This window comes from Trachemys scripta, chromosome 9, assembly GCF_013100865.1.
Source record: "Trachemys scripta elegans isolate TJP31775 chromosome 9, CAS_Tse_1.0, whole genome shotgun sequence".
Classification (NCBI taxonomy): domain Eukaryota; kingdom Metazoa; phylum Chordata; order Testudines; family Emydidae; genus Trachemys; species Trachemys scripta.
This window is the reverse complement of record NC_048306.1, coordinates 67128662-67152559: the sequence shown is the minus strand read 5'-3', so window position 1 is coordinate 67152559 and position 23898 is coordinate 67128662. Positions and strand designations below refer to the sequence as shown.

General features: G+C 42.1%; 1 protein-coding gene across 6 annotated transcripts in view; it reads right to left on the bottom strand.

Annotated features, from left to right (window-relative positions):
- Positions 1–23898, bottom strand: part of ACSL3 (acyl-CoA synthetase long chain family member 3) — a 116333-nt gene that overhangs the window by 71275 nt on the left and 21160 nt on the right. For 5 of the 6 annotated variants that reach the window (XR_004647042.1, XM_034780969.1, XM_034780971.1 and 2 more), the window contains 2 exons: positions 15066–15170; positions 833–1258 (listed from right to left, as the gene is read on the bottom strand). Coding sequence is in view for 5 of the 6 variants with exons in the window: in XM_034780969.1 (XP_034636860.1) it covers positions 833–1183 (351 nt within the window). In the remaining variant the exon portion in view is untranslated. Of the gene's footprint in view, positions 1–832; positions 1259–15065; positions 15171–19100; positions 19207–23898 lie in introns of those variants that run through there. The other variant, XM_034780972.1, reaches the window with a different exon arrangement.

The window sequence follows — 23898 nt, the reverse complement described above, 5'->3', positions numbered from 1 at the left end:
CAAAATCATGCTATTATAGGGTTTAAATAATGTGAAATAATGGAGGAAATATTACTTGATATATCCCCTAAAGCAGTGGCATGCTTCCTAGCAGCTCACAAAAAGCAAGAGTCAATCATCATTAATGGAGGCCTGAATTTACAAAACTACAGAAAAGGCTACTGTACTGAAATAATCCCTTTATAGTATTTGAGTCGTTCAAAATGTACTATTGGAATGATTTACATTTTTAAAAAAAAAATCTGTAGTTCACCTGTAAGGTGACTACACCAAAAACCAAACAAACAAGACTTTGCAATTATGATCTGTGATACCAGATTAGAAGTCCTTGTGCAAACAAAACTCCTACTGAAATCCTGCATGTCTGGTGCATAACTGGACCCTTCATTTTACAATTTAGTTTATTAGAGAGGCACATACTAGTTTTTTCATATGATAGGTCTATGAAAGTTTAGAGAAACATGAATAAGATTTTTCACTGACTAAAAATGTCACAATAAAAAACTTAAACCTATTTCCTCCTCCAGCTCTAGATTTTTAACAAGCAGTACATTCCCCAAAAAATCAGAACAATCTGGCTCAATAATTTCACAATCACTTTTTCCTGTTTCACTGGAACCATAAATGAGGATATCTAAAGAATGCAAAAAAAGATTTTAGATTTGTCTTAAACAGGGATTAATGAAAGAGGGAATTATAACCCTTGCCATCGCTACTTAATCTCACAAAGAAACCTAGTTTTTTGGTCTGTATCACTCTAGAACTGTTGCAATGGAGAGTAGTCTTTAATGGTTTTAAAAGAAAAAATAAGTTAGACAACGAAATTACTTACCTTTTTAAAAACTTTTCCAGAGGGCTGGATTTCATCTTCCTCTTTTAAGACTTCACGTGTTCCTAAAAGTTTTTTGTCCTTAAATTTAGTTTTAGCATACTTGAAAACTTTGTCAAGTGTGTCACATCCAGGATATAAAACCGAAGCTAAGCAATGCAAACTGTTAACAGACCTGTATGGACTACCAGGTTTGTTTTTCACAGGTTTAGCCTTAATTTGTTTTGATTTTGCTATGGTCTGTCTTGAGCCAGATAGTATGTACCATGGAATGTATGTTATAAATGAGTATACCAATATTATGAAGTTTATTAACTGCAGAAGAACAGGATTGATAGTATGCTTTAGCTTCATTTTGTCTACTTGTGAATGTTGTAGATCACACGGGAGTTTGACAAATTTGTTGATTACATGTAGATCAGCGAAGATCTGAAAGAGAAAAGTCCATTTTCAGTGCTATTAAAAAATATGTATTTCCCATTTTCTAATTAAGAGTTATCAAAGTAGTAGGTAAATTTATGCAATTAAGAGTTTAGGGTAAAATCCTAGTTCCTTTGTACAAAGATCAAGCATCACACAATGGACCAGCAAAGTAGTGGGGATAACAATTCTTCTCTTCCAATCTACGACTTGCAGTATTTATTTTGATTACTCTGTCAATTATGCAGAAATCTAGGAACACCCCATAATAATTTACTAAACAATCTTATTTTTCAATATAATACCTTGATTTAATCAAATTTCCAGTTCCAATTTTCAAATAGATGGACCGACAAAAACTGAAGACATGCTACCCTATCACATGAGAATATAATAAGATTCTGTGCATAGATGTTAACCTGCAATCTTCAACTCCTTCACCTTGAACTATCAACCAACTTAAGAGCCTGTGGAAAAATTAGCAAACACCCATTGCTCCTCACATAGTCATCAGTAAAGCCATCAAATTAGTATGTTAGCCAAGTCCCTATACAACCCTACACCTTACCTTGAATGGGGCCATTGCAGAGCTTTATTTCAGGGTACACAGGAAACTATGCAATCCCTCTGTATAGCACAGTGCATGCAGTGGAACTATATTGCTTCCTCTACATGAAGGCATTATATGGCCAAAAGGATTTGACTCTTGGTACTTGTATGCAAAGCGTGCATTTTTACTATAACATAACCATCCGTAATGACACTTAATGACATAGACGCATGACAGAGGAATTAAGATTCTAACCATATCACTATGGACAAAAGTTAAATACTGCCCTTGTTGAAGTCAATGGTGCCTAAATTTCAATCAATAAAATCCCCAGGGTGCCTAAATCTTTGCAAATGGTAAACATACAAGTTCCAAGAGTGTGTGACACTTGTACACCTAGCTCATGCCAGAACTCTAGCATGATCTTCAAAGTAGGCGTTGCCCTGGCTATCTCTACATCGAGGCCTGATGTGTTAGGAGTTTTTGGAAGCCACCTACTGGATCAGGCCTTTCAAAAAATGGTTGTCTATTACATTTAGCCCAGTTGTTAAAGCCTTCACCCAGGATGTGGAAGACCAGGGCTCAAATCCCCCCCTCCTCCCTGATGTGGAGCAGGGGCTTCAGCTTGGGTGGTCAACATCCTACCCCGGGATCATTCTCACTATCTGGTCCAATGGCTATTTTCATACAAAGTGGAACAGATTTCTCCCCCCCCCCCCCCCCCCCCCCCCCCCCCCCCCCCCCCCCCCCCCCCCCCCCCCCCCCCCCCCCCCCCCCCCCCCCCCCCCCCCCCCCCCCCCCCCCCCCCCCNCTCCACGGTCTTTTTTCCTAAAAAGGGGAACAAATTCCCCCCCCCCCCCCCCCCCCCCGTTTGAAGCTATCTAAGATAAGCAACTTCAACTACGAGAATAGCGTAGCTGAAGTAGACCTATCTTAGACTGACTTAGAATCACTTACTTCGTGTCCTCGCGGCGCAGGATCGACGGCCGCCGCTCCCCCATCGACTCTGCTTCCACCTCTCGCTGAGCTGGATTTCAGCAGTTGACGGGAGAGCGATCGGGGATCGATTTATCGTGTCTACACTACACACGATGAATTGATCCCCGATAGATCAATCGCTACCCGCCGATCCGGCAGGTAGTGTAGACGTACCCAAAGAGAGAGACACCCCATAGCACTGTAGTTTGGACACTCACCTGCAATGTAGGATACCCAGATAAAAGTTCCTGCCCCACATCAGGCAGAAAGGAGATTTGAACACATCCTGAGTGAGTGCCCCAACTTCTGGGCTAAAGGTCATAAGGAGGCCAACACCTCTTAAGCCTTTTCTTGCAAAAAACTGAGGAACCTAACTCCAGGAGAAGGTTCAGAGCTGTGAATCCCAAGTGGAAATAGGCACCTATGGGCTTGTCCACATGGTTTTTTAGTCCACACCAGAGGGATGTAAATATTAGTCTGCACTAGTATGTCACACACTAACTAGCCCACATTCAACCTGCTGATGTGCACTAAAAGTTCACTAGTGCATGTTAATATAGTCCTATTTCAAACACTTATGTTAACACACCAAAGAACTTTTAGTGCTCAGCAGTAGAGTCCAGCCAAGTCAGTTAGTGCGTGACATGCTAGCATGGAATAAGTTTACATCCCTGTGGTGCAGAGTAATGTCCTGTATAGACAAGCACTCAGTCCCTTTGAGGGACAGGGCTCAGAACCCACTCCTCTCCTTAGCATTTCCTAGTGGATAGTTTAGACAGCTGACTGTTCAGCTTGTTGTTTTTTGTGCATCACCTTCTTAAGCACCTAGTTCTATCACTGTATTGTACAGAGAGCCTGGACACCTAACATAGGACTGTGAATTCCACTAGGTGGCAGGGTGCCTAAACATTAGGCATTGCAACACTGAATTTAAAGCCCCTTTGCGAAGCTAGCCCTAAAATTTCTGAAGCATTGGTTTGGAGGGCTGGTTAATCATTCAGAAACAAAAAAAAAAAAGTGTGCATATATAGATATTTATGTTTTTTTACATAGATAAGATAATTCTCTAAATAATGTTTAGCTCAAACTCAATAGGTGGTGAGGGTGCCACAGAAGAGGTAGTCCAAGTTAGGACATGTCCACTTTCTTTGCTAGTTGCTCATTATGCTCATTTGTTTTGAAAACCTAGTGAAAAACTTTATTCTTTTAGCACAAGTTATCCATTATCTTATGGCATTAACAAGATTAAATTATGCAGGAGTAGATTCCTTCACTAGCAAAGTGGAGGAACTTGTATGTTGATGCCAAGAAAAGACAGTTACCTTTTCCATAACTGGTGTTCTTCAAGATGTGTTGCTCATGTCCATTGCATAGTAGGGGTGTGTGCTTGCCACATCCATCAGTGCTAGAAGCTTTTCCCTCGGCAGTATCTGTAGGGGACTAGCTCTGTCGCCATCTGAAGTGGTGCCCGCATGGTGCAGTACAAGGGGTGCCGCTGGCTCTCCCCACCCTCAGTTCCTTCTTGCCAAAAATGCCAACGGTGGGGAAGGAGGGCGTGTCATGGAATGGACATAAGCAACACATCTCGAACACAGTTATGGAAATGGTAACTGTCTTTTCTTCTTTGAGTGCTTGTTCATGTCCATTCCATGTTACGTGACACCAAAGCACTACCCCTAGAGGAGGCCAATGCAGGAGTTCACAGATGTGTAGATTGCAACATAGCTCTGCCGAACCCAGTGTCGTCCCTGGCCTGCTGAGTGATGGCATAATGAGCAGTAAACATGTGGATGGAGGATCATGTTGCAGCTCTACAGATGTCCTGGATAGGGATGTGCGCCAGGAAGGCTGCCGAAGATGCCTGGGCTCTCATCAAGTGGGCTCTGACAATTGGCAGATGCGGAACCCCCAACAGGCTGTAACAGATCCTTATGCATGAGGTGATCCAATTGGAAATCCTCTGCAAGGACATCGGATGACCCTTCATCCTATTGGCTGTAGCGATGAAGAGTTGAGTCAATTTACGGAAAGGCTTGGTACATTCTAAGTTTAAAAAAAAAAAACAAGGCCCTCCAGATGTCCAGGAAGATGCCTCTCTTCAGTGGTCTTGTGCAGTTTGAGACAGAACACCGGGAGGAAGATGTCCTGGTTCATATGGAAGGTGGAGACCACCTTTGGCAAGAAGGCCAGGTGGGGCCGCAACTGAACCTTACCTTTGTAGAAGGCCATATACGGTGGTTATGAGATCAAGGCTTTAATTTCCAAGACCTGTCTCGCCGACATCACTACCACCAGGAGCATGACCTTCCATGACAGATAGGAAAGGGAGCAGGACCCCAGCAGTTCAAAGTGCGGGCTAGTGAGCCTAGAGAGGACCAAATTAAGATCCCACTGGGGGAAGGGAGCCCACACCTGTGAGAAGAGTATCTCCAGCCCTCTCAAGAATCTGACTGTCATGTCATGGGAGAACACAGTCTGTCCTTGGATCGGTGGGTGAAAAGCGGAAATGGCCGCAAGATGCACTCGAATGGAAGAATGTGCCAGGCCCTCGTTCCTCAAATGAAGCAGGTAGTTCAGGACAGCCTATATGAAGGAACAAGAGGGAGAGAGCTGCCCCATTCGGACGCCCAGCAGGAATACCTCATCCACTTGGCCAGGTAAGTCAGTCTAGTTGAGGGCTCCCTACTTTCCAGGAGGACCTGTTGGACTCCTCCTGAACAGGTCCGCTCCTCTGGGTTCAGCCACGCAGCATCCATGCCAAGAGGTGGAGGGAACTGAGGTTGGGGTGTAAGAGCTGGTGGTGGTCCTGCGACAGCAGGTCCAGTCGGTTGGGCAGGGTCCAAGGAGGGGCCGCTGACAGGATCATGAACATGCCAAACCAATGCTGGCAATGTCACGCCAGGGTGAGCATGATAACCTGCTCCTGATCTCTCTTGATCTTTGCTAGGGCCCTGCTGATGAGTGGAATCTGAGGGAACACATACATCAGGCTCCCTGACCACCACAGGAGGAAGGCATCTGACAGGGAGTCCTTGCTCAGACCCTGTTGAGAACAAAACTGGTGGCATTTCCTGTTCTGTCTGGTAGCGAACAGGTCCGCTTGAGGAGTTCCCCACCTTTGGAAGATCATGCAGGCTACTTCTATATGGAGTGACCACTCATGGTGATAGGCAAAGTCCCTGCTGAGCTGGTCTGCCAGCGTATTCCTGAACGCCGGGAAAGTGACAAGCTCCTAGGTGGATTTTGTGGCTGATTCAGAAGTCCCACAGACTGAGTGCCTCCTAACAGAGAGCTGGCAAGCACACTCCCCCTTACCTGTTGATATAGAATATCAACACTGTTGTTTGTCAGGACTCGTACCATCTTGCCCAACAGGTGAGGCAAGACAACTCCGTACGCCAGCCAGACTGCTCAGAGCTCTTCGTTTATGTGTAACCGTGCCTCTTCCAGGGACCCCCAGCCGAGGTCTGAGGCATCCATCAGCAACTCGATGGAGTGAGGAGGATTGTCAAACCTCTTCCAGGACTGTCTTGCGGTTGGTCAACCATCTCAGTGAGATGATTATTACCTGGAGAATGGTAACTATCTTCTCTAGGGGATTTCGGGACTAGGAATAGACCGTCGCCAGCCATTGTTGCAGAGGCCGCATCCAGAGCCTGGCATGGTGGACCACATAAGTGCACACTTCCATGTGGACCAGCAGGCACAGGCAGACCCTGGCTGTAGGTAGAGGGAATGTGGAGACTTCCGCGATGAGGTTTGCCATTAGGTGGAACCTTCCTAGTGGCAGGAACGCTCTGGCGCAGATGGAGTCAAGAACCACTCCAATTAAGTCTATCCTCTGCACTGGCACTAACGTCAACTTTTTGTCATTCACCAATAGGCCCAGAGAGCGGCACATGGCTTGAAGCATTGAGACATTCCTTTGGACTTGAGACCTTGATGAGCCAGTCATCGAGGTATGGGTAGATCTGGATACCCCAGCACCTGAGGTAGCTGCCACCAACAACATGCATTTGGTAAACACCCGCGGTGCTGTTGCCAGGCCAAATAGAAGGACCGTAAACTGGTAGCGGTGTGGCCCCACCGTAAACCGGAGGAAGCGTCTGTGTCCTCGAAAGATCACTATGTGGAAGTATGCGTCCTTCAAGTCGAGGGTGGCATAGCAGTCTTCCAGATCCAGGGATGGGTAATAGAAGCCAGAGACCATGCAGACCTTTAGCTTCTGTAGGTACTTGTTGAGGTCTCACAGGTCTAAGATGGGCCGTAGACTGCCCTTGGCCTTTGGGATTAAAAAGGACAAGGAACAGAGCCCCTTGTTTCTGTACTTGAGAGGAACTTCTTCCACTGCACCCAGCTGTAGTAACCTTTACCTCCTGCACTAGGCGACTCGTGAGAGGGGTCACTGAAGAGGGACAGGAAAGGCAGGTGGGAAGGGGTGTAGAAAGGAACTGAAGGATATAACCCTATTCTACTGTGCTGAGGACCCAGCGGTCCGAAGTTGTAGCGGTCCACGCCAGGAGGAAAGGGGAAAGGTGGTCGGAGAACACCGGGAAAGATGAATCCAGGGAACAGTCTGGTAGGTTGCCCTCAGATACATCCTCAAAATGACCGCATGGCAACCTGCTTATTACGGGTCGAGCCCGACTGGGCTGAGGATGGAGGTGGGTGGCTTGGGTGGTGCTTCTAACCCTTGGCTCGTTTATGGGGCTGGCCCTGCTGAGGCTGGCTCTCCTGGCCCTGAGGCTGCTGCAGTTTGAACCGCTTACACGCCAGGGCTGGGACATAGAAACCCAAGGTTTTCCGGGTGGTGCAGGAGTCCTTGAGGCCATGCAACTTGGTATCTTGTTTGCTCCACAAATAGGGCTCTGCCATCAAAAAGCAGGCCTGCAATGACTACTGGGCCTCGGTGGACAACCCAGAGAGGAGCACCCAAGAGACTTACCGTATGGACATAGCAAAAGCCATGGTGCAGGCAGCAACATACGACGCCTCCTGGAGGGCCGCCCTGGCTGCAGTCGTGCCCTCATCGAGGATTGCTCAGAACTCCTTCTTGGAAGCCTCGGGGGAGCAACCCTTCGAACTTGGCCATGGCTTGCCACTTATTAAAGTCATATCGGCCAAGGAGGGCTTGAGGGTTGGCCACTCTCGGCTGAAGGCTGGAAGACGAATAAACATTAGGTCCAAAGAGATCCAGCCTCCTCGAGTCTTTATTTTTGGGGGTGGCCCCAGGTTGTCCTAGCCTCTCCTTGTGGTTAACCACCACCTTTCAGTAGGGAATTTGGGGCTGGGTGGGAGTATAAGTACTTGTGCTCTTTGGTCAGCACAAAGTACTTGCGTTCGGTCCTTTTAGAGATATGGGTCAGGGAAGAGGGGGTCTGCCACAAGGTATTAGTGATTTTGGAAACCCCTTCATGAAGGGGTAGAACCACCCTAGCAGGAGCAGAGGACTTCAAACAGAGTCCGAGGGCTCTTCCAATTCCTCTGCCTGAAGCCCCAGATTAAAAGCAACCCTCTTCAAAAATTCCTGGTGTGCTTTGGCATCATCCTGAGGAACTAGATGAGGGTACCCCATGATAGCCTTGTCCAACAATGACGAGGATGATGCCAGTGCCACAGGAACCGCCACGTCCATTGGTGGTCCAGCAGCTTGCTCACCTGGGTCCTCCTGGACTTGTGGGGTCTTACCCCCCCGAAGCCTCAAGCACCAGAGGGGGACAGGATACCGAGGCTGCTGGCCTCTGAGGCTCCCAACACCGATCATGCAGCCTGGGAAGGTTGGGTGAACCCCCAGGGGTTCCACAGATACCATGGCACCGGCCACTATGCTTGGGGCCACAGGACAGGTTTCGGTGCCAATAATGTAGACGGCACTGCCGGTACTAGGTCTTGTCCTGCAGGCAGGGAACCTTGCTCCGAGCCAAAGCTACCAGTGGAGCAGTCAGGATTGGGCTGAGTGGTGGCTCTTGTCCAACTCATGCTGGTCACTGCGTCCTAAGGTCGACCTGTCCAAATGAGACTGTCTTGGTCAGGCTCTTGGGGAGCGATGGCGTTTGGAGGATCTGTGTTGGATACCTGGTGATCCACACCTCACGCTACTTGACCGGTATGTCGAACAGGACCGGGAGCTACTACGGACTGGTTGCCAGAAGGATTGTCCTGAGTAGGGAGACCTGGTCCTTGGAGACGAGCAATGACAGGCCAGTAATCGGCAGTCCTTGGTGTTCAATCAGTGCCTCAGAGTGTCTGCGCCAATCTACTGGCAAGGTATGCCTTCAGTCCCTCGATCGGTGCCCCCATTGCGGGGACCAAAGAGGGCTCCGCTGAGCCTGCCTCTCCAGTCCTGAGGCGTGACGGCTTCAGGTGGACAAACACTGGCGGGACATCCCTCTCAATGGGGATCAGTACCGCTTAGGCGGGGACACACGCATATGTCCCAACGCAGGTTTACCCAGAGACTGGGATACCGGAAGAGCCAGTGTTGGCAGCACCAGGAGCGTCAGGATCTCTTGAGCTGCCTAAGAGCTTTGGGTGTCGACGGCACCTGAAGCTGGCTAGGGCCTGCACCGCTATCCAGGGTCGCAGGCAAAGGATGGGATGGGCTGCACCGCTCGACTTGAGCTGAGGCCTGACTTCTGGAATGGTGGTTGAATCATGAAGGGACATATGAATCTTTAGCACATCTGGCATGTAAATATCTTGCAACACCAGCTACAACTATGCTATGTGAACATATGTTCTCACGTTCAGGTGACATTGTAAACAAGCGGGCAGCATTATCTCCTGCAAATGTAAACAAACTTGTTTGTCTGAGCAATTGGCTGAACAAGAAGTCAGACTTAGTGGATTTGTAGGCTCTGAAGTTTGACATTGTTTTGTTTTTGAGTGCAGTTACGTAACAAAAAATCTACATTTGTAAGTTGTGCTTTCACGATAGAGATTGCACTATTGTACTTTTATGAGGAACTGAAATACTATTTCCTTTTTACAGTGCAAATACTTGTAACCAAAAATAAATATAAAGTGAGCATTGTACACTTTGTATTCTGTGTTTTAATTGACATCAATATATTTGAAAATGTAAAAAAAATCTAAAAATATTTAAATTAATCGGACTTACTACTAGAATACCATTTATCACAATTAATTTTATTTGCACAATTAAGCATGATTAATTATTTTAATTGCTTGACAGCCCTACTTAATCTCTTTACTTCAGTTTCTCCTTTAGTAAAATTAGAATAACACTACTTTCAATTGCCTACGCCAAAAGGGTGCTATGAAGATTAACTGTGTGTAAAAGTAATTTTGCATTTACAAAATGCTATAGCACTGATATAATTCAAAAGAGCAAAAAACAGTAGAATAGCTTTTGCAAAGCAGATGGTTGCTGCAGAGGCCAATAGAGCTTTAAGTGTTTTACCTTTACAAACTTCTAGGGGATGACAGAATGCTTAACAAGGGCAACTAGTACTGCATCCACTTTTGGTAATTTGGCAGTCAGCATTCAACTTTAGTACAGTATAGATTTTTTGTGTGTGCTTGTTTAAAGGGATACTACCACTCCAATTTGATAACTTCCAAGAGGGAATGAAAGAATCCATTTCCTTTCTGAAAGAAGGAAGTATATTTTAGTAGTCATACTAAAATGACCTCATTTGCAAGATGGAAATTCTTGCAGAAGATAAACTATGACAAAAGGAACTTTTGTTGGCAACAGAAATTCTCTCTCCTTCCTTGCATGGCTGAAAGGTGAGTGAGGGGAAAAAAAACAACCCCTCAACACATTTTCACTCCTTGTTTGTTTTTAATCAGTAGTTTGTCTCCCACACTGACAGGAAAAGGGATTTTAAGCAGGGAATTAAGTAGGTGCACTGGTTCTGCATGATTAAACATGGCAACATTTTCAGTACAATGGGATTAACACCATCCCAACAGCGGTACATTTGCCTTAGCCATACAGACCATGGACCCTTTGTTTCCTGAGGAAAAAATGTCAATGAAGCACCAGAGGGAACAAGGGAAAGCCCCGTCAACTACTCCTGCAACATCCATCTTGTGACTGAAGAAAGCATGTATGAACCATAAGAACACAAGAATGGCCCTACTGGGTCAGATCAAAGGTCCATCTAGCTCAGTATCCTGTCTTCTGACAGTGGCCAGTGCCAGGTGTCCCAGAGGAAATGAACAGAACAGGTAATCATCAAGTGATCCATCCCGTCACTCATTCCCAGCTTCTGGCAAACAAAGGCTAGGGCTAATAGCCATTGATGGACAGTGATTCTTGAGCAGATGGTCATATTTATAGGTAAAGCAAACAGATTTTTTTTTTCCACTGGAAAAATATCTGAAATGTTTTCTCTAACCCAGGGACCACTCATGTGGGTATGTTGTTGAGCCAGCTCCCCTTCTTGCCAGGTTAATGGCAATTAAGAAAGCCTTACAGAACACAATCAAATCTCAGAACTGATAGATATCAGCTAGAGGAGATATGGGCCTATTCCTTCCTGATAATTTATTCATAATGTGATGGTCTTAACTGTTCATTTGAATCAAAATCAGTTTGTGGGATACCAAGACTCTGAAAGACGCTCAGTACACAGAGCACTGCCCCATCTTCAAACAAGCATGTAAGGACATTTTTTTCAGAAGACTCCAAACGCTTGTAGGTTCTTTATTACTGATAATGATGTGGGAGAAAGAAAGAATCCAGCTTCACTGTAAAGAGGCCAAGTTGACTTTCTAAGGCTAGCAATTACAAAAAAACAAACATCTTTTTATGCGTAGACTTAGCACTTCTTTTATGAATATGATTCTTATCTCAATGCAGCCAACCAGAGGCATACATTGTTGTTTTTACAGAAAAACCACTGCCCCTCCCCCAAATAGATTTTTAACTCCTCTCTACAAAATACTCATATTGACATTTTAAAAAATAAAATATTTTCATTAAGATACAAATGTTTGTAGATTAATTTGTTCTATATAACAGACTAATTTTTTAATATGAACTACACGTTAGTGACCCTTTAATATGAGATATTCCAGAAATTCAAAGTAGGAAAATGTAACTAAATGGTCAGCAGTTGCTGAATATGAAGGTCAAATGCAAGTCAGACTGTCCCATTTTATGTAGGACTGGTTCCAAACATTTGGCTTTGGAGCAACAAGAAGCCATACTGGTCCTGGAGTGGTAGAATTGTTTCTGGAATCAGATCCTGTTTATTAAGTATGAGATGCAAGATAGCTCAGCAGCATCAGTTAAAATCTTTGAGGAAAATATGCTACTAATCAATGCAAGAACACTGCAGAAAAGTTAGAGATAAGCCTGTTTAAATGCACATGCACACATAATCACTATATAGTTGTACATGATACTTTTTGTTGGAGTAGTACTGAAGTGTGAGAGAGGGAGAAAACAAGAAATCCTCTTTGTTCTCTCCTTCAGTCCTCCAAGTCAGGCATATTTATTCTGGATCTTGGGGAAATGGGACTGGCAGTTTCCAGCACTGATCCTTCCTTCTTAGACTATAATCTGTGATTTGACCTGGTGATGTACTTACCATGCTAATACTATTCTACCCTTTATTTTCAAAAGTAAATTTTTGTGACGTAGGAAAGAAAGGAATCCTTACAAAAATGTGTTTACTAACTGATCTGCTTATCTTGGGTCGAGTGGTCATGAGCTAATTTAGTTCAAACTAAATGGAAGGATAAATAAAAATAGATCTGTGACTAGGGTTTTTGATTTCAAAAGGGCTAACTTTAAAAAAAATTAAGGAAATTAGTTAGGAAAGTGGATTAGACTGAAGAGCTTGTGGATCTAAAGGCGGAGGAGGCCTGGATTTACTTCAAGTCAAGGTTGCAGAAACTAATAGAAGCCTGCATCCCAAGAAAGGGGAAAAAACTTAGACAGGTGTTGTAGACCAAGCTGCATGAGCAAGCATCTGAGAGAGGTGGTTAAGAAAAAGCAGAAAGCCTACAAGGAGTGGAAAATGGGAGGGATCAGCAAGGAAAGCTACCTTATTGAAATTAGAACATGCAGGGATAAAGTGAGAAAGGCTAAAAGCCATGTAGAGTTGGACCTTGCAAATGGAATTAAAACCCATAGTAAAAGTTTCTATAGCCATATGAATAAGAAAACAAAGGAAGAAGTGGGACCGCTAAACACTGAGGATAGAGTGGAGGTTAATGATAATTTAGGCATAGCCCAATATCTAAACAAATACTTTGCCTCAGTCTTTAATAAGGTTAATGAGGAGCTTAGGGATAATGGTAGGATGGCAAATGGGAATGAGGATATGGAGGTAGATGCCAAACTCGAACAGCTTAATAGGACTAAATCGGGGGCCCCAGATAATCTTCATCCAAGAATATTAAAGGAAGTGGCACATGAAATTGCAAGCCCATTAGCAAGAATTTTTAATGAATCTATAAACTCGGGGGCTGTACCATATGACAGAGAATTGCTAACATAATTCCTATTTTTAAGAAAGGAAAAAAAAAAAAGTGATCCAGGTAACTACAGGCCTGTTAATTTGACATCTGTAGTATGCAAGGTCTTGGAAAAAATTCTGAAGGAGAAAGTAGATAAGGACATTGAGGTCAATGGTAATTGGGACAAAATACAACATGGTTTTACAAAAGGTAGATCGTGCCAAACCAACCTGATCTCCTTCTTTGAGAAGGTGGCAGATTTTTTAGACCAAGGAAACGCAGTGGATCTAATTTACCTCAATTTCAGTAAGGTATTTGATACGGTTCCACATGGGGAATTATTAGCTAAATTGGAAAAGATGGGGATCAATATGAAAATTGAAAGGTGGATAAGGAACTGGTTAAAGGGGAGACTACAACGGGTCATACTGAAAGGTGAACTGTCAGGCTGGAAGGAGGTTACTAGTGGAGTTCCTCAGGGATCGGTTTTGAGACCAATCTTCTTTAATCGTTTTATTACTGACCTTGGCACAAAAAGTGGGAATGTGCTAATAAAGTTTGCAGATGACACACAGCTGGGAGGTATTGCTCATACAGAGAGGGACCGGGATATCTTACAGGAAGATCTGGATGACCTTGTAAACTGGAGTAATAGGATGAAATTTAAAAGTGCAAGGTCATGCATTAATAACAAGAATTTTTGTTATAAACTGGGGATGCATCACTTGGAAGTAACAGAGGAGGAGGACGACCTCGGAGTATTGGTTGATCACAGGATGACTATGAGCCGCCAATGTGATATGTCTGTGAAAAAAGCTAATGCAGTCTTGGGATGCATCAGGCGAGGTATTTCCAGTAGAGATAAGAAGGTGTTAGTACTGTTATACAAGACACTGGTGAGACCTCATCTGGAATATTGTGTGCAGTTCTGGTCTCCCATGTTTAAGAAGGATGAATTCAAACGGGAACAGGTACAGAGAAGGGCTACTAGGATGATCCGAGGAATGGAGAACCTGCCTTATGAAAGGAGACTCAAAGAGCTTGGCTTGTTTAGCTTAAGCTAAAGAAGGCTGAGGGGAGATATGATTGCTCTCTATAAATATATCAGAGGAATAAATACCAGGGAGGGAGAGGAATTATTTAAGCTCAGTACTAAAGTAGACACAAGAACAAATGGATATAAATCAGGAAGTTTAGACTTGAAATTAGATGAAGGTTTCTAACCATCAGAGGAGTGAAGTTCTGTAATAGCCTTCCAAGGGGAGCAGTGGAGGCAAAAGACATATCTGGCTTCAAGATTAAGCTTGATAAGTTTATGGAGGGGGTGGTATGATGGGATAGCCTAATTTTGGCAATTAATTGATCTTTGACTATTAGTGGTAAATATGCCCAATGGCCTGTGATGGGACACTAGATAGGGTGGGATCTGAGTTACTACAGAGAATTCTTTCCTGGGTGTCTGGCTGGTAAGTCCTGCCCACATGCTCAGGGTTTAGCTGATCGCTATATTTGGTGTTGGGAAAGAATTTTCCTCCAGAGCAGATTGGCAGAGGCCCTGGGGGTTTTTCACCTTCCTCTGCAGAGTGGGGCATGTGTCACTTGCTGGAGGATTCTCTGCACCTTGAAGTCTTTAAACCACAAGTTGACGACTTCAATAGCTGAGTCATAGATCAGGGGTTTGTTACTGGAGTGGCTGGGTAAGATTCTCTGGCCTGCATTGTGCAGGAGGTCAGACTAGAAGATCATAATGGTCCCTTCTGACCTTAAAGTCTATGAATCTTGTGACAACAACTACAGTAGAATAAATGCACACACAGTGTCAAAAAAAAAAAAAAAAAAAAAAAAAGAAACCTTATGCAACTTTTCATCGTGGCAGGTAAAGATGTGAAAGCCACTGCTGGATGCTTCAGTCTCAGCTTATCCCACAGGAGCGGTCACAGGCAAGTGTGGTGAAATCTACAGAAGAAAAATCCCAATTAAATAAGGCAATTATAAAAGTATAATATACTGTAACTATTGTACTTTCACCCAAATCACTTCTGTAGCTTAAGATTTCTAATTTTCCAAGCAACACTATATGTTACATAACAATAGGAATTGAGTAATCAGATTTTTTTCAAAATTTAGCAAGAAGATTTACTAGTAGAAGTTGTACCTGGGTAAAAACAAAAGTATTAAAAATACCATATTGTCTTGTTTGACTCAATATGCTAATTGCCAGATGTGATAACACAATGGCAATACAAAATGAAATGTACAATTGCAGTGTGTAATAAGAGACCAAGGAAATCCTAGATTACAATCAGTTCTACAGAGAGACTTGAAGAATCATGAAGACAGTGATGCTTTTCTCAAGAATCTGACTACTTTTTTTTTTTTAATTTCAAATTAAGTCACATGGACTGCAGTCTCCATACCAAGGACTACTTTTCTCTGCTTAACAAGTTACAAGTGTCATTGAACTTATTTTTTAAAATAGTTTAAGACAATTATGCTGAAAGTTTATTCTATTTTTACTATAACTCAGATTCTTCTCAATTCTAATGTTTCTCTACTCTAGCACCAGTTTTGGTGAGTCTATTGGGGCATGACAATGCCACAGGGACAAGATGATTCAGCTGAGTTGCAAATTATAGGCAATGAACTCTCAAAGACTCTTGGCATTAGTTTGCATGGTGCCTATTACAATGGGGTCCTGATGCTTCATGCAGGTCCTTAGGTGGAATCACCACAGAAATAATGATGAAGGTTGGTTGTTTTTAAGCATAACCTTGGGGGAGGGGGGAAATCAAGGATGAATGGTAACAAAAGAGCTGAGCACTGACTAAGAAAATTGTGAGGGAATTCTGAATTCATTTGGAGTGAATGCTACACTTCTGTGGGATAATAAGTTTCATTCAACTGTTTTAAAGAACTAGAACAATGAAATCCCAGTTATTTGAATCTTTTTTTGTCACCAAAAAGTAGCAAAGTAGTGAGAGCCTTAGACAGTAAAATTTATATCCCCTCCTCTTCAGTACTTCATCCTGAGCAGCACTTTTTAAGAAAATCCTATAGCAGACTCCTTTTGCTGGTACAACTTACACCAGTTCCCCAAACAAAATAAACAATACCAGCAAAAGGAGTTTTGCCAGTATAAGTGTCTACGTTGCAGTTTTTGCAAGCATAGCTACGATGGGGAAGAGAGGGGAATCTCACCCATAACTGACATAGCTCTGCCAGCAAAACTTAAGTGCAGAACAGGCTCAAGAAACATGGAGATTTTTCACCATTGTGCTGCATCTAATGTAGTTGTTCAGACAGGACAGAGTGAGAGAGAAACACTACCAGGCTGACTTGGAAGCATTTTACACCCCCTTTACCCTGGGGTAAAATGGATACAGAGATACAGAACAATGATGAAGTAGGTGTAATTACTTAAGACATTGCCTACACACTACATCAACAGTCAGAAATTATGCAATTTCACATTGACAGACTAAAATCAAAAGGGGTTCTCCCCTCTTCTTTTTAAGCAGAATAAACCTTTTAAAATGCATTTAAAAGAAAGAAAATTACTTGAAGGAACAGGTTTTCAAAATCAGGACATCAAGTACATTTCACAGGTGTGCATGTAAAAAAGGTATACTTCTAATATGACTTCTAATATGACAATACAAATGTAAAGTACTCAGTTCATCCATGCTATGTTACTTCACTCTTCAAGAAACCTGCCCCACAAAATCTGAGTTCATAAAACCCATTGTAATGTAATAAAAATACTCATAGTTCATGGTCACCTACAAAGTCATGAGAGTCAAGAGATTTGGAATATTAACCATATGCATGCAGATTACTGCCTCACTGGCTCCTTGACAATCAAAATTAGCTTTTTTATATTCCCCCTCAAATCTTTCATTTCACCCCATCTTTTAGAATTATCTATATTGTTGCATTTCAGTCCATGGACACTAAGGAAATATTTCCAGCTACTGCAGAGGAAGAGTTTGTAACATAATATATGCATAATTACTGTTTCAGTAAACATGAAGTTTTTATTTATTATCCCTCGAGGTAAATATTGATCCTTGCTTTAGACTTTAAATTTGTAATTAATTTAGTCAGCAAATGTAGACATTTTCCCTGTTTGTGAATCAACTGTAAACACTGTTACAGATTAGTTCATTATTCATATCTGTAGAAATAATTATTTTGTACATAAGAATTTCAGCTTATGGGTGGCTTACTGTTTGCTGAAAGTACTCAATGTTCTAGATGTATCGCTGGTTACCTAACTCACATAGTTTTGTTTCTGTATCCTTATTAGATGACCTAACACAAACCCACAGAAAGATTTCAAGATGGCCACACAAGTACAATTTTGGTTCCAATATACATTTGTATGAATATTCATAACACTTTCAAATTCAGTGAACCTTGCGAACAAAAGCTAATTTGCTTTTTATGAATGTTCACAGAAAACAAAGAAAAGGGGTTGAGAATATAGGTTTTATTTGAAAGAGTATTTGAATACATTTTTGATTTATTCACCTAGATCTATTTGTAAATAATTAACCAAGGTACTCAAGTCAATATAACACTTGTAATACACAAATTTAAATGTAAAAAAGTTTGTCTCTACTAGTTTTCAGCTTCATTTTCACTGCCCCCTTTAAGTAGTGACCTATTGCAGTATTTCATTCTACTATTTTTCAGCCGAAATCCCCCATTCTAGCTGCTAGCCAAAACATCTCTTAATTGATTTCCAGCAACTATTACCAAGAGGTGATAGACAAAATATACTATTTAAGTCATGATTTATATTAGAAACAACATTTTTAATTCATAATTACTTTGATACTTCACTCAAACCTGTTTTACTTAAGCCTGATTATTAAATTCACATATTAAGAGTAACCACATTACAAAGTTTCAGCACCATGTTTTAATACTTGGAAACTATTATTTTAAGTGGACAGACACTTGAAAAAATTGAGTTTGACATTTTGAGATGATTGTTGTCACCTGTCAGCAGCTTAAGTTTTTTTTTTGGGGGGGGGGGTTAAGAGGGGGAAAGCAAACTGCATTGGGTATACTTTTCCAGTGTTTTAAGGTATAACCACCATCACATTTGCTAATGCGATTCTTAGACCAACCAACCAACTTCAACCAATATGCAGTGAAATTTACTGTTTTACTGAACTTTTCAAAATTTGTTAGTCTAATTCCTGGTTTTAAATTCCTCTTTTTGGACTTAAAATATATTCTTGCTTAGCTCACAGTTTATTGTCTTTATGGTAAAATTCTCATATGCTCTCTATTTTCCAGTCAGTACATATAAGGAGGAATCAGGCTACATTTTACCAGGGTAATTGCTCTAAATACAATGAGGTAAAAAGGGCCTCTAGTATGATGGATGTCCCATGGAAAGAATCTTTTCTTCAAAATAACCAGGTCTGGACTGATGCCCAGTCTTGAAATATGAACTAAAACATGTATTTTTTAAAAAGACCCTGAAAACTAGAACTTGTTTAAAAAATGTTTTCTTATTAAAAAAAAAAACTAAAAGTCAAAACATTTCACTGAGACACACAGCAAAATCTTCTCTCCAGGAAATGGGAGAAAGTATTTAGTCACTGTCCTTAAATGATGGCCGGGGCATAGGGTCCGGTTTCCTGAATTTTGCCGCAAGCACAGCCTTAGAGAAGTGAAAGGAAATTGAAGGCAAGGAGCAGAGCAGACCTCGGAACTAGAAGCCGGCAGCGGGCGTCAAACCACGCTTCTCTCCACCGCTAGATGGGGGTAACTGAACCCCGGCCCCCCTCTCCCCACCGTTCCCCGGCTCCCCAACGATCTTTTACCCTGCAATCGCTTTAAAGGTCTGTGCGCCTCAGCCACGGACCTTACCTGCGGCCCTCTCCCGAGGAGCCCACTCGCGTTTCCCCACACACCCCGCGAAGTCTGGCAGGCAGCTCCTACCACTGCCATTCATGTAACGGAGATCGGGGTTAAAAGCGGATCTAAGCCGGGCAGCGTCTCCATAGCAACGGAAAAATCTGCTTTGTGACGCGTTCACACGCGCCCGCTTCCCTCCTGTGCCTGGCCCCCACCCAACCTCTGACCCAGACAAAGGCAGTTGGTCTTTCTTACACGTTGCTGAAAGTTGCGCTGGTGCTAACGTTTATCCAATTCTCTTCAGGCCCATCACTTTCCCGAGGAGTCCTAGCGCCCCCCTCCCCATCCCCTCAATCATTTCCCTGTAATTTCTAGAATGCTGTCATTAGCTCCCAGGTCCTTTCTGTACAGGAACCCCGATTTCTCTCTCTCCTCCTCATGGCTTGTGCTCTGCGCATTGCCTCCATTAACAAATTACAAATAGAGACAGTGATTTCAGAACCCGATGAGGGTAATAAATGCCTCACTGAAACACAGAAAAACTCTTCACGGCCTCAATAAAACATTAAACACCGCTTTAAAATTAATTCCCCAAATTGAGTGAGTTTGGGACAAATCTTCTGTTGTTTACAGTCTTGATGCTTCTATCAGTGTTGCAACATACCCTAAGCTATCATCAAGCTTAGGAAGTAGGAAGTCTGCCAAAGTCATTTCCAATCAACAATAAATGCTTTAAACAATTCTATCTGACTATACATAGGTTATTAAGATTTATTAAAAACCCTTCAGTAAGGGGAGTTCACTCTGAAGGGCAGGAAAGTCTGTTGTAGCTACCATTGAGAAAGTGATCTGCAGTCAAGAAGCTACCTGGTTTTCACAATCCCTGCCAACTCAATTACCTGGTCCTCACAATGGAAATATTTCTCTGCACCCTCCTCCATCCCTACTTTCTCATTGTAAGATCTGAACTAAATACATGGTTAGAAGACTTTCCACCCCTCCCCTACACTGTGTGCACGTGTGTGAAATTATTAGTTTACATTGGAAAAGGTACATACAAATGACAAAAGTTACTACGCACTTCAAACTTGTTTTTCCTAAAGACATTAAAACAAGTCTTGCACAGATATTCTGCTAGTTGAGGACATTTACAGAACAATTATATTTACTTATTTTGATGCAAGATTAAAGTCTGTACCTGCATGTGTATTTCAGCAACCAACTATAATTTTCTTAATATTAAAATTAAAAAAAACCCCACTAAAAACAGCATTTATCTCATGATCCCTACTTTCATGATTCAGCCCAATCAACTTTTGCAGGTGCCAATGAAGCCATTTCTAACTCCAGCAGATCTCATACAGAGAGAGGCAATGAAAGAGTGGGACTGGTAGAATCATCATGGGAATACCAAAAGCTAGCACCAAACAATTGTCAAGAAAATACTCAGATTTATTTATATTTGTTAAGTGTTTATCAGAGCTTTTAATATATTTCTGCGTGAAAGTAAAGTGCAGATCCTCTAACCAAGGAAATAGAACAATTTGTTCGGCAACAAAACAGTCATTCAATCAACATTTCTAAACTTCAGGGTTTCATTCTCTGTTTTTTTATGAATGTATTGATTACAAGAAAATAAACTGGTTTTACGTGACCAGAAAACCCAGCCTGGCAGTTTGACTTTTACTCACACTCCATTGATTAAACTGGTTTTAGAAACTTCATGTACGCCAGCTGCACTAGAAAATTTCTCGCTCTTGTGTAGAAAGGGCACAGACATTTTTTACTATCAGAAGAACTACTAGACATAATAATAGAAACAAATGCATCCATAGGGACATACAAACTCCCATACTGGATCCGATCCCAAGTCCATACAGTCATCTATTCCATATGATTCAGTGAATAATACCTAGCTCTTATATAGCACTTTTGTTCAATAGATCTCAAGTGCTTCACAATTTTTAATGGGTTTAATCCTTATAAACACCCAGTAAGGTATGTAAGTATTATTAATCCCATATTACAGATGGGGAACTGATGCACTGGGAAGCTAAGTAATTTGACCAAGGTCACAATGGAAGTTTGTGGCAAAGTAAGGAACTGAACTAAGGTCACCTAACTGGTAGGCTAGTGGGCTAACCACTGGACTCTGATATAAGAACCATGCAGCAGGTAATTGTGGGATAAGATGGTCTCTATATAGGCTCTTATCCTAATTTTTAATCACTAGAGACTGGCTTAAGCCCTGAAACATAAGGTGTAATATTCCTTCCAAAATGTTACCAAGTATCCAAAGTTATATTATCAATATATATGTCCAATCTCTTATTAAATATTCCTTAGTTTTTGGCCTCAACTTCCTGTAGCAATGAGTTCAATGGTGCTAATGAAAAAGTATTTCCTTTTACCAGATCTAAATTTGCTATCTTTAAATTTAATTAAATGGCCCCTGGTGTTGTGTTATGAGACAGAGAGAACAGAAGCCCTGGATCTACTTTTTCTATATTATTTTATATACTTTTATTATGTTCCACTTTGGTTGGTCTCCTTGAACTTACACCATAAAAAACAAGTGAGAGATTTCCTATGTGTACAAACAACACCATTCGATCAATTTGTTCAGCTGAACCTGTGTTGACCTCCAAGTGTAGACAAGAACAAATCCATGGTCAGCTCAAATTTCATTAAACTGACTACTGACAAAAAAAAAAAAAAAAACCTACTGAAACAGTGCTATTTCAAAACATCAACAAGGGCTTAGAACATTCTGCAAGAAGAATGATCTTCTGGTTATGGTATTGGACTGGAACTCCGAAGATCTATATTCAATTCCCAGCTCTTGCACATTCTGCGCATGTGTAACCCTGGGCAAGTCACCAAGGTCCAGGATTTTTAAAGGTATTTAGGTGTTGCTACGCTCAGCATTGCATAAGACTGCTAAGTTCCACTTCCAAAAGTGACAAAAGGGCCTGATCCTTTAGGGAGTCCTATTGACCACAATGGGTTTTGAATGAGGCTTTATCTAAAATAAGGCTATTTCCCTACTTCATAAGGGGTATTTTGAGGATAACTGTATTAGTATTTGTAAGGTATTCAGATATTACGACGGTAGGGGCTATATAAGTAGAGAGAAAGCCACCTAGGATAAGCAAGGAGTTAACTTGCTGGAAAACAAGGTAGACCTCCAAATTGTGTCAAAAGGCCTTTCAACATTTGACATATGCTGCAACATTTTAGGGCAAGGTGCTAGTTTTATTTCTGAATTTTTTGGCTAATTAATAGGATGAGTTAAACCAGCCAACAAACTTAAGAGTAAGCAGCTTGCTTCTATTTTTACTCTGCATCGCTTTCCTCCATCCTGGAGTGGTCTTTTGGTTTTCATCTACTTATGTTTTTGTTTCCCTGTGCATTTCCTGCTTGACCACTTTCCCTACTTGTGCCCCCTCCTCTTTCTGTTGGGTCAGCTTCTTTTTTCTCTTGTCTCCTCCTCCCTACAATTACCTCTTACCCTCTGACTGCAAAATGAATCACTGCTTTCCCCTCTAGTTACAGTACCGCAACAGCTTTACTTCCTAAACACTGACAGCAGAAAGCAGACTCTTAACCTTTGTAATCAAATGCTGTTGATCTGCCACTACTTTTTATAGCTGTCTGGGCAGAGATGAGGCAAAGAGCCTAAACCTCTGGCAATGGCCTCAGTTCCAATTGTACTCGTACTATAATTACCAGCAGCGTGTCAGGACTGGTAGTAGCAGTGCTTTAAGCACTTCTTTCTCCAAAGAAATTTTTATAGCATGTTTGTAAGGAATACATGAATCCAGCTATACCATTACTGCAATACTGGTACTTTTTCTTAGTGCAATTGCACTTTGTACCCATCTACATTGCAAAAAACTTCTCCAGTATAGGCAGGACTCCAGAGACAAAAAGATTTCAGTTAGCACATCAATGAAATAAATGGAAGCAATTCACATTTCTTACAGGCAAATACTGCTCCTTCCTTTAGGGTAATGCAGCCCCTTGTACCGTGTCAGTGAAGTTCAATTGTACAGTATAGGAAACACAGAAGGATTTGGGCAGCCCATGCATGGGAATCACATCCTCTGTGCACTGCACAGCCCAGCTCCACGGAGTAAACCTCCATGATGCGGTGTAGCAGAAAATGTGGGTATATAAATCTACCATCCCTATTGTGGGGGAGACCTGAAGAGCTATTGGAGAATAGCTCCCCTTGTAAATACTCTTATTCTGCACAAGAGAGTCTGTGTTTAGCTTACTCCACTCTGGAAGCAAGGTTGATAAAAATAGATGATTTAAAAAAAAGGATTTTTTAAATTTAAATTAAACACAGGTTGGTTTGTTTTTAAATAAATTATTTAAAATTAAATTTAAAACTGACAATCTATGTTAAGGTCTAAAATTATTAAAATTAATATGTTAAGCAGTACGTTTGCTGCCAAAGTTTTAAAGAAAATCAAACCACTGAACTGGTGGATGTCACTTGCTAAGCACCTTGAACCAGAGTTTGCTGAAGTGCTAATGTAACCCACACCCCTCCTGGGTGTGGGGTTCTGTCCCATCTAAGGGCATGGAGACCATTTAGAGAGAAAGAGAGAGATAAAATGAGTCTGCTCTACAAGCAGTTGGTTTTTAGCTCATTTGGCAGAAGCTCATGCACTAATCTCCAGAGGTCCCTGGTTCAATCCTGCCTGCCAGCAACCAGGGTCTGTTGGCGTTACAAGTGGGGGCTCTTCTGGGATTTCAACTGGGAAGTCTCTGAAGCTGGGGACATGGTTCCTCAGCTAGG